Source organism: Lycorma delicatula, chromosome 7 (assembly GCF_047948215.1).
Source record: "Lycorma delicatula isolate Av1 chromosome 7, ASM4794821v1, whole genome shotgun sequence".
NCBI classification, from domain to species: domain Eukaryota; kingdom Metazoa; phylum Arthropoda; class Insecta; order Hemiptera; family Fulgoridae; genus Lycorma; species Lycorma delicatula.
In genome coordinates, this window is record NC_134461.1 from 30330736 (window position 1) to 30342873 (window position 12138).

The window sequence follows — 12138 nt, forward strand, 5'->3', positions numbered from 1 at the left end:
CTCTGCATTTACCATAAATCCCAACCTTTTTTTCTGTAACCAAGCCAGCCATTAAAACAGTTAGATTATAGGAAAAAGAGAATGAATTACTCTTTTCTACAACAGCTAATTTAAATGTTATTTTCATTTAATAACACATTTTGTTTTTATAATTTTTGTGTTTATTTTCATTAGTAAAGCTTCTTTTCTTATAAATATAATCTGACAAAAAGTCAATGAACCACATATTAAAAGATTCAGATTTTTTAATCTGTTCGTAGAGATGAATAAAAGATAAAAACTGTAGAGGAAGACAAAGATTATAATATATAAAACAAATAGATAGTTGAGAATGTAGGATGTTAATAAGTGTGGGATGTTAAAAAAGCTTCTTTTTTCAATTTTAGTCCTCGAATGTAAATCATCCCATTCTTTTTTAATTTTAAGTTCCAGATTCTTGATTAATGTGCCAGGATTTATGTAATCCACTTGTAAAAATTAATAAATCATATCTGTGTAACCAGTAGAGTTTGAACTACTGGCATAAGCCTTATAGTTTGGAATCTGCTCTGAAACTAGAAATTAAGAACTTTCAATTCTTAAGACACGTGTTTACAGAAAATAATGATTAAACAGTTGTTTTCAGTTAATTGTCCCTGTCATCAGACCAATTTGGCATCCTACCCAGTAAAGCTTTGTAGGCTCTTTGAAGTTTTTTTTTTTTTTTTTATAATTGTCTCCACCTACTTATTAGTCCTTTCATAATAGAGTTAATGGAATAAAATTTATTCCATTATGGATATACTGGAGAAAATTTGAATAAATTTCAATTAAGCTGACAATATTTTTTAAAAAATTATTTATCATTGAATAAATTTTTATTTCCACTTTACTAACTTTGTAAAATCTTGTTTTTAGATAGTATTTTTATCATGTGTTGGCCATAATTTTTATTATAAAAATGAATTTTTTACTACAGTTAGCTATAATTCTTTTACTGTATATAAAATATGTAATAGAAAATACAAAATATGTTATTATTAGTAATTGCTCAACTGATATATTGAGTGGCCACTTTTATTTTAATTAATGAAAATGTTTAACTACTTGATATCTTACTGTTGAGTTAAAAAATCCTTAGCACTACTTTCAATTTATATAAAAGAGAAAAATTTTAATTTAACTGTAACTGTATGCAAAATATTATTTTTTATTATTTTTACAATTTCTATAAATGAAGAGCAAATTTCCGCCTGTTGTATTTTTTTGTTCTGAATTTTTAAGGGGAAAACAAGATGTATCTGTAAATGGATATTTATAAAACTTATATAACTGAAAAGTTCTGTGACTTTTTTTGTGTTGTCCTTGGATATAAATTTGTCAGAATTTATCACATTGAAAATTCTGTAATAAAGATAACTTCTGGACTAATTTGAAACATCAAGAGTACGACAAAATATCTTCTTGCAAAGTACAATAATTGGTTGATGCATTAGTGATTTTTCTATGTTGCTACCGCTTTTCATATAGTATCTTGTTTATTCAATGTTAAGCAAACAAGACAGTTAAAAAAGAACTTTGTAACTTACAGGTTATAGCGAGGAAAATATAAAAAAAAAACTTTAAAAATCTGTAATAATTATTTCTATATTATTATGAGGCTTTTGTTAAATAAATATTTTAAGACAATGTAATTTATTGTATATTCCATAAACCTATCAACATAATATAATTTGTACACTTTTTTTTTGCTAAAACAATACAATATTTATTATTTATTTTAACTAAATATAATAATTACAATTATGCATTTTTCAAAATTTTACTGTCATCTCATAATTCAAGATGTAAGATTATATTACGTCCCTAATTCCATCTCTTGTTATCTGAAATATACAAAAACAAAAGTAATTCATTATCAGATTATCTATAACTTGTTATATTGTGTCTTGTTTGGTTGATTCTGTTGTGCATAATGAATACTTGTATAAAGCATGTATTAAAGTAAGGTCAGTTTTAAATTTGTCACCTATATTCATGACTGTGCTTGCAGAGCTCAGTTTTTCAATCATAGTCAGCTAGCATCCAAGCTGTCATCTGGTTGTTTATATTCATCCATTTATAATGAATGAGTGATATATGATTTGTTATCCCACTAAGTGTGAAGTATGAGGAATAATCCAATTGTTTAAGGTAAAAAAAAAAAAATTTGCAGCTGAAATTTCTGATGTTTACAGGCTGAATATAAGTGATGCTAAAGTAAGACAGTGATGATGTTCATCACTGAAAAAAAGCTCTTCATCATGAACATGATGAAGAGCTTAGCAGTCAACTGTCTGTGATAACGAATGATTTGACTGAAAAAGTCAACCAAACAAACTTGTTGACCAAACCAGCCCTTCACAGTGTCACAATTGTCTTTGATGTTTGTTATCTTGTTTGATGTTTCAAGACTTGTGAATCTAGTGAATGCCAAAAAACAACAGCAAAAAAACAAGAAAATGACAAATTGATGTTCACAGTAACAGTATACTTCTTATGAAAGGTTGTGACTTTTAATTCAGTAAAAACACACACTAACATGAAAACTGGTAATACCGCTTTGTTATGCACTTTTCATTATATAAAAGTTATTTTCACTATTGTTTTTAATATTTCTCATCATGAAACCACCACTTAACTTCTCCCACAGCAAGCCAACTCACATTGGGTTTAGCTACAATCACACATTTTAATATTTTGTAAATAAAGAGTATAAAAAACGTTTTAAATAAATTATATGTATAAAATAAAAGGGTGAATCAAATATAAATGATAAATTGTCATTTCTCCATATAGTCGTCTCCTGTTATGATTTGCCAATGACTTGGAAAATATTCCTTGTTCAAAAAACATTTGAGGACGAGTCGTCAACCAATTGTGCATGTGCACTCCTCGATAAATGGTAATTTTTTTAATAAATTTATTGATTTATAATATACACAATTTACATTTTCGTAATTTCTCCATATAGTCTCCTGCATGATCTAATAATATACTTTTGCCAACGATTTAGAAACTTGAATATCGCTTGCTCATAAAACATTTGAGGACAAGTCGTCAACCAATTGCGCATGCACTCCTCATGAAACAATGAATCTTCATTGTTTTTTAATCATTCCCTCCAAGCGATTCTTTCAATAGCACAAATTTGTTCCTCATAGTCATGGGAAACACCATAGTCATGGGGAACAAATTTGGACTGTAGGGAGGGGTTAGTCAAGGATTTCCCAGTGCATTTTTTCCAATTTATCATCCTTCCTTTGCCACTCCTTAGTCACAATTTGATGACCCATGTCTCATCACATGTAATGCAGCACCTCACAAAATCGTACGCTTCTTGCCAAAATCGATTCAGAAGACTCTCACTCTACTCTAACCTGATCTGTTTCTGATTTTCAGTCACAACTTATGGGAACCACCAAGCACTAATTTTTCTAAAGCCAAGATGATCAGTGATAATGGATTGAGCACTCCCATAGCCGATACACACTTTTGATGTGATTTCTTCAACAGTAAACCTTCAATAAGCTGTCAAATGTTGTCGGCTGTCAAGACTTGACCTTGGGCATTGATCATGACTTTCATTTTCTACTCTACAATTTCTCGCCTGCCCTTAAATTGTTTGCCCCACGTATACACTCAGTTCTGGGACAGTGTAGCATCCCCAAACCTTTAAACGAGTTAAAATTTCTGCAGGTTTAATGCCTTCATTAGTTAAAAAACTTTGATATGTTGTGCAACAAACGATGGAACTTCTTGCTCACTCATAGCTGTACTGACGACAGAACAGAGCAGAGGAGCTAACCAAGCTGGTTCCCTATATCTAACACACCAAACATTAACCCTCTCCCACTCCACCATCCAGCTCAGAACTGCTTGCTGCGTAGAAGAGCAAAATTACCACTTACATTTGATTCACCTTCATATAATAGAATATGAATAAAAAATGAAATTAATATTACATATATAATTAAAAATAATACATCATTACATACTTTTTTTCTTTTTTTTTTGGTATTATTATGACAAAGGGTAAACAGTAAAATTACAGCTGAATTAAGATTGGCTGGTCTATGATAAATAATTACAAATTAAACTGGAATAGTAATACACATGATATTTTTAATTAGTAAATAATATAATAAAAATTAGTATACATCTACCTATGAAATAAGTGTTTTTGCCGGGAAAATCATAACCAACTACAATAAAAGTACGTGATATCAACACTAACTGGTTTTGGTAATGAAGTTTTGACTGAAAAATTAGGCTATAAAAAATTGTGTGCCAGATAGGTGCTGAAGATAAAAAAGGTTTTAGTATAACAAATTGAAAAATGACATTACAAAATGGTGTAGGACACTGGCATAATTTTCTTAGAGAGGGAATTAAGAAGCTAGTGAATTGCAAAGAAAAGTGTGTTGACGGCAAGTAGATAAGCAGTGAAACCCACCGGGTTGGTCTAGTGGTGAACGTGTCTTCCCAAATCAGCTGATTTGGAGAGTTCCAGCATTCAAATCCTAGTAAAGCCAACTATTTTTACACGGACTTGAATACTAGATCGTGGATACCGGAGTTCTTTAATAGTTGGGTTTCAATTAACCACACATCTCAGGTATGGTCGAACCGAGAATGTACAAGACTACACTTCATTCACACTCATACATATCATCCTCATTCATCCTCTGAGTATTATCTAAACGGTAGTTACCGGAGGCTAAACAGGAAAAAAAGAAGAAAGAAGATAAGCAGTGAATAAAAGTAGTTTCCTAACTTTGTTCATATTTTTCAGTTTTGATTTTACTTCAAAACTGAGCTGACTTTAAAAACACACCTCATCACATTCTTTGTATCTGTGTGGGTTGCTGTATTTTAAAGTTAGCTATACGCTAGTTCATATTTTTCAGCTGTTTTTATTTTGAAACAGAGCTGCCTTCAACTACAACACATTTTTCTTATGTCTTTTTTCAAAGAGAAGATGGCATTCTGAACTTAGAAAAGTTTTATCATCTGTAAAAAACTAATGAATTGTTTTCCTTCAAATTTGATTACTACTCTTTGCAGTAGTAAGCCATATACCATTTTGCCTTTTCATTCTGATATTAAATATAGAGAATATATCTTATCTCTAATTGGCAAACTATATATTTAAAAAAATTACCAAAGAGCAACTGAAAAAACAACAATCACTGATAAACTCGAAGATGTAGACAAAAATCTTAAACAAATCGCAGAAGAATTAGCCCCAATAAAGTCCCATAAAAAAAATCAATGGTGGAACAGCAAATGTTACAAAACAGTGGAAAAAAGACATAGCATGGCTATTTCAGCAAACCCAAAAATCAGGAACATCCTTCCAAAATCTAGTAAAACAAAGAAACCACCCTAAGGAGAATAAAAAGACAACACTATAAAGTAAAGACACAATAAAATACAGTCAAGAGACTACTAAAACCTTCAAAAATCAACTCTTAAAATACAAACCCCCCAACCCTATTAAAAGAATGAATACAGTAAACTGACCCATAAAAATAAAGAACATTACCAGAAAACTAAACAATAACCCTCCCACAATAAAAGAAGTCTATCAAGCACTGGTGAGACTATTCTTTGAAGAATTCCAAAGCAACAAGACAAGATCAGACTTTTGTAGAGATCTCTCTGGAAAGATGCAGGAAGATTAGCAAAAATTGCCCTTCGTCAACATCTGGATCAAAGTAATACCAGAACACTGGACAACAGCCCTCATCCATCCACTACACAAAAAAAGGGAACAAAACAGACCCTAAAAATTACATGGGAATTTCACTCCTACCTAGACAGAACATACAAAATTCTTTACAGATCAATTCACAATTCAAAAAAAAGAACACCAGGGAGATTTCAGATCTTGGAGGAGCTGTCAAACCAGATTACGAGGCCCAAGCTAATAATGGATTACACCAGGAAAAGAAACAAGAGACATGGTGATAACATTTGTAAATTTCAAGAAAGCTTATACTGCATCTACAGAGAATCCCTACTAAAAAATTCTAGACATCTCAGACTATGAACCGAATTTATAATATAGATGATAAAACTGACCCTCATAAATAGTAACTTGAAGGTAAACCTATTTGAGCTCTTGGAACCATTTGAGATCAAAACAGGACTATGCCAAGGTGATGGGCTCTCATCACTATTATTCAACTGCGCTCTAGAAATAGTAATGAGAGAATGACTCCTAAAATGCCGCCAGTAAGTAAAAATAGGCCAAAAAATCAAAACAAACTATCTTGGTTTCACCGACAACTTGGCACTGCTAGCAAACAACATCATCAACAAAGCTAAATCACAGATTTAGAACTTCAAAACATTGCAAATAAAATTTAGCATCAAAATATCATCCCAAAAGACAGAAATTATGCCCCAAAAACCAACATAATTAAAAAAAAAGTAAACATAAACTGTAATAAAATCAAAATAATAACCCAATTTAAACACCTCTGAGAAGTAATAACAAACAACCTAAAAGAAATAAGAAGAAACAAACTAGCTAAAGCTCAAAAATTAACCTGGTACTCTTACTATAAAAATTGTCTATCAATAAACATAAAAATAACACACTACAACACAGTTATAAAGCCAGAAGCCACTTATGCAGCAGAAACACTATTACAACTGAATAAACAATCAAGAGATGGACAGACTCCAGAAAACTGAAAGAATTGCAAGAACTTGCATCAATAAAAAGTACCAGAAAGACAGGCAGTGGTGGATTATGTGCAACAGTCTTGTAGAGTTCGGCTATTCGTTTTTGGTAACTAAATTTTAGACCGATACCAGCGCAAGGCTATGGACAGTTTGCTTTAAATAACCATTAGAGTAGTCAAACATCAGTTAACAGTCAAACAGTTAAACATCAGTAGTCCTCCGTTAAAGCCACTGCTGGCAAGGAATGGAGGGGGTGGTGTAGCGACCTTACACGCTACGAGGCAGGGATCTTCTCCCCTCGGGGGGGAATTGAGATGTCAACATCAGTAAACCTTGTATCATCGACGTGTTCGCAGGGAAGTCATAGGTTTTTTCTATGAGATATCTTCAGAAATTACTGAGGCTGAAGTCCGTCAAGTAATTTGTAGCTTGACTAGGAATAAAGCCCCTGGATAAGATGGTATCACAGTGAAGCTCCTTGTTCGTATATTGCCTGTGATTCTTGGTCCTTTGACTAGGGTTTTTAATAGGTTGCTTTTTGCTGGGCACTTCCCAGCATGTTGGAAACGAGGTGTGTTGAAATTGCTCTTCAAAGGTGGCGACATGGATCCCACTGTAAGTTCTTACCGTCTTCTAACATTGACACTCTTACCTGTAGTAGGTAAGGTTTTCGAGGTCTTGTACCTCCGCATTAACAGGAGGTTAACTTCTAACCACATGTTGATGGACGACCAGTATGGTTTCCGCCCCGGCAAGGGCACAAAGACGTGTTTCTTAGGGTCATGGATCTTACTTCATCAGTGAGTGCAAATATGATGTCTTTTTGGACATATCCGGGGATTTCAATAACTTGCGGTGCCCTCTGCCTTGTTTTAACAGCAGCATGGGTGCACAATAAATGAGATTAGGACTCTGAGTTATTTCAGCGACAGAACTGTCATCCTTCATGACAGCAGCTTGGAGGTAGGAAAGACCCTGTCTAAGGGTTATCCATAGGGCAGTCATAGGTGCCCAAGGGCCATAAGGGTTGTCCATAGGTTGGCATAGGGCACTCGTCTTGGGTTGTTGAGTTCAATTCTCTCATGCGACTGCAGATGCCCAGTGGCTGCCGCATTGTGTGACTGATGCCGACAATAGGTTGCTGCTGGTCGAGGGCAATTCACATGTAGAGATAGAGCTCAGAGCAACACAGGCATGTAAGGTTGTGGAGTCTTCATATCATAAGATGGTTTTCAATGTGGAGAAAACCACTATGATGTTCTTGAAAGGTCATCTAACTACTCATCATCTGCAGGTTGTGATGGACAGTCTTCCGATTAGGTATGTTACCATTCAGAAGTATCTGGGTGTTATCCTTGATAAGAAGCTTCAATTCAAAGGGCACCTCCAGTTTGTAGTGAAGAGGGCCATCGATACCTTGTTTGGCGTCCATAGAGTTATTCATCCCAATTGGGGATTGAATTATTGTACCATGTGTATTCTTTACAAAGTTGTCTGTGAGGCCATAATGTTGTACACTGCACTCATCTGGGCTCATCATTTACAATTCCAATGTTATATGGATATTCTTTTGCAAGCCCAGCATCTTCTATTGTTAGCTGTTGTCGGTAGCTACAGAACTGTCTCAAGAGAGGCAGTCACTGTGATCACCGGCATGAAACCTGTTGACATTTTAGCTACAGAATGTAGCAAGCATTGCATTTCCAAGAAGAGAGGCCTTCTTACTTTAGGGCATATGCGAGATATTGAAGACCAAGGTTTTGACTCCTTCCTAGGTGGAAGATTTTTCTACTGGTCGATACATGCATGGTATTTTTCCAAATGTTAGGGAGATGCGAGCGATTAGTTGGGTTTCCCCCCATCGACATGTAACTCAATTCCTTTTGGGACATGGCATCTTTAGGAATAGTTTGGCTAGGTTTGGTTTGGTTGACTCCGGCTTGCGTCTGGACTGTAGGGTCGATACTGTGGACCATGTCCTGTATGTCTGTCCCCGGTATGAAGTTGAATGTACCAGAGTTGTTAGGGAGCTTGAGAGAATAAACTCCTTCTTTGAAATGCGAGACAACTGGAGGACTCGCAGAGATTGGATAATTGTGGCTAGCTTGCTACATTTCCTCGCTCTGTGCAGGACAGCTGAAGGATTTTAGTAGAGTAGGACTCCTGGTGGCTAGGGACTGCCTGGACAGTTGACTGGCCAAAGGTAGGCGTATTGGTGGCAAGCCACGGTTAATTAGAATTGCGGTGATTATTAATTGTATAAGCTGTCGGCGGAACAGCAACTCCACTGCAAAGAGCATGGGTTACCATGCAGCCGTGAGGTGTAGCGGCATCTCAATGATGGTTGAAGAAGTTAATGTTACATGGGACTTGGCGATGGAGCTGAGTGGGAGTAGGAGATCTGTCCACCTCTCCTTGTAGACCAGACCAGAGTCCATAATTAGCTAAAGTCTGGGGTGCAAACCAATGGTGGGAACTATGACTAAATTTTGTTGTTTGTGAGCAACATTTCTGGTGGGATGTTGTGTTTAAATTTGCCTCAAATTTCGAGACATTCACAGAAATTGGCTTAACAAAAGTAGAACTAGGTGCGGGGTTCGTGCTTCTGCAAACTCTGTTAGCTAGTTCAGAGGGAAACTATGTAGGACATTCAAGATGTCCAGACGAGGCCTACAGCAAAGGCAAAATCTGAGTTAATAAATCATCAATGTAAATGTCTACCACTGAGGCATTTACATCGGTGACATCCTATTGAAGCCAGGCTTATTAGTATGAGAAGTAAAAAGTCAGAGGGCGATAGACGACTCCCATTAAAGCCCATCATGGTAAGGAAGGGGGGGTGGCGACTGGAACATCGCTAGGCGGGTGTCTTCCCCTACGAGGTTGGGATGTCAGTGTCAGTGCTTGTACAGTCATTATATCAAATTGTAATAAATGGCCAAACTCTAAAAAGAACCCGTCACAGATACCATGTGTAAGAGGAGACTAGGATTCTTTGAACATATCATGAGGCTGCAAGATTCAAAACTGGGAGGACCACAAGGCTCAAACAGTCTCATTGAAGAGACTTGAATAATGAACTGACTAAAGTATCCTAGATGGTCATAAAAAATAATAATTTAGTAATAATTTATCAACATGATCAGATACTTCATTTTCAGAATTAATTTATAAAAAATGGTGGCAAACAACACATATAGGCAGGGTGGCAGCTGTCTATTCAACCTTAATTTTGATCATGTTTCTTGACAATGTAATTACAATTAATGCCAAAACTTGAGTTACATTCTCATCGATAGTTCATGTACTCATTTAGAGATATAATAAAATTTCATCTGAATACTGACCTAATGTAATCTGTAAGTGAACTGTATTATTGTTTATTTGGAGGTGAATGAACTATAAAAAAGAATTTAACTGTTAAGTATCTTGGTCACAGAAAATCCAAATTATTGCCAGATAAACAAATCTGAAAGTGGAAACCAGTCTAATGTTTTATATACAATATGTTGGTAACTGTAATTTTAATCAATTGTAGACAATGTGTGAGCTAAGTTTACCCCAGCATGTTAGTATGCAGATGTGAACACAATCACTTGACCATGTTTAATCAAATAATACACAAAAAATTAAAAGTTTTATTCATAATGCCATCTCTAAATAGCAAGTTATAGATTATATAAAGAATTGATATTGCTACATTTATTACTGTACACTTGGTAAAACATATCTTTTTAATGTTTTTATACAAGTTTTTAAAAATTTTTTCACTTTCACTTCAGTTATTTTTGTAAGTACAGCAAGATTCTGTAAAATCAAATGTAATTTATTTTTTAAATACAAAAAAAAAATACTGCTATAATCAATATTGGGTGTTAACATATAAGCATTGTAAGATAAATCATTGTAAAGTATAGTAATTTCAAATGCTATTAATTAATATGAGGTCTGTTCAAAAAATACGTAGATTAACATCATAAAACAAAATATACTTTATTTAGAAGTTACTTGTATGGGTTCCCTTCAAAGTATTTTCCTCCCCAATGCACACACTTATCCCAACGGTGTTTCCACTTTTGGAAACAGTCCTGGAATGCTTCTTTTGTGATATTCTTCTGTTCCTTTGTCGCATTTGCCTCAACCTCGGGAATTGTCTCAAATCTAATTCCTTTCAAAGGTCTTTTGAGTTTGGGGAACAAAAAGAAGTCATAAGGAGCAAAGTCAGGTGAGTAGAGTGGATGGGGAGGAACAGTGATCGAGTGTTTGGCCAAAAACTCACGAGTTCTGAGGGCTGAATGGGCTGGAGCGTGGTGGTGATGAAAAAACCAGTCATCACTCGTCCACATTTCTGGCCTTTTCCACCAGATAGCGTCCCGCGTTTGAGAACTTCAATGAACTTCTCTGATGGTCAGACATCGATTTGCCTGAAACAGGGTGTTGATTTTGTCTACGTGTGAGTTGTCAGTTGACGTGAAAGGACGTCCAGGACGGTCATAATCTTCAATCAACTGATGACCATCTTTAAACATCCATGTCACTTAAAACATGTTTTATACTTCACTGCAACGTCTTGTGCATATAAAAAGTTTCACTCGCAGATTTTCTGAGTTTAACACAAAATTTCACATCAACTCTGCTCGTTCAAGTCACTCATTCTAAAATCTGCCAAATGAAAAAACACACTTCACAAACAGCTGTGTAACTAAGCAACCAATAATGATATTTGCAATCAAAAAACTGCGTTGCAATCAGCTGATCTGTATGAACATGGCGATACTAAGCGGACTGAAACCAACTGGACCCACACAATTCAAACAGTCTACGTATTTTCTGAACAGACATTGTACTTGTAGAGAAACTCATGAAATGTCACGCAAGCAACCTGTTAAATGCAGAGGGCCTTGATTCTGAAAATATAGAAGGATTTAGATATAAATAAAAAAAAACACTGTTTTAAGAATAAAATTTTTAATTAGTTTGATAAAAACAACGAAACATTAGAAGGAGATTTAACAGATGCAAATGAAAAATTGAATTAACACACGATTATAGTTAATCTTTATTACTATATATTGCTTCTAATAAAATTTTTAGAATGTCCCAATTAGCATAATTCTATTGTAATTTCAGTACATTCTATTATAACTCATAATTTTGTAACCAGTTTTTCTATTAAAAAAAGTCCCTTCAATGAATAAACAAAAAGGTTATGCAAAAAAAAATGAAATAAATTGGATGTAATAATTAATATATCTTCAAATCTGCATTTAACCAAGCAAATTTTTAGGTTTGCAATTAGTGACAGATACATAGAAAGTTCATAAAATTTTAAAAGTTTAAAGATGAAATATTACAGTGGTAGACATCAATAAAAATTACAGTTGTCATGAAATAAAATTAAGTATAGTTGAATAAGGAGTACAC

At 34.4% G+C, this 12138-nt stretch overlaps 1 protein-coding gene across 5 annotated transcripts in view; it reads right to left on the bottom strand.

Annotated features, from left to right (window-relative positions):
• LOC142328407 (MYG1 protein-like) overlaps positions 1-12138 on the bottom strand; it is a 68369-nt gene that overhangs the window by 23218 nt on the left and 33013 nt on the right. For 2 of the 5 annotated variants that reach the window (XM_075372117.1, XM_075372116.1), the window contains one exon: positions 1609-1865. The exons of the other annotated variants lie outside the window; for them this stretch is intronic. In XM_075372117.1, coding sequence (XP_075228232.1) covers positions 1833-1865 — 33 coding nt within the window. In that variant the 3' untranslated portion in view covers positions 1609-1832. Of the gene's footprint in view, positions 1-1608; positions 1866-12138 lie in introns of those variants that run through there. 5 annotated transcript variants of the gene reach the window in all.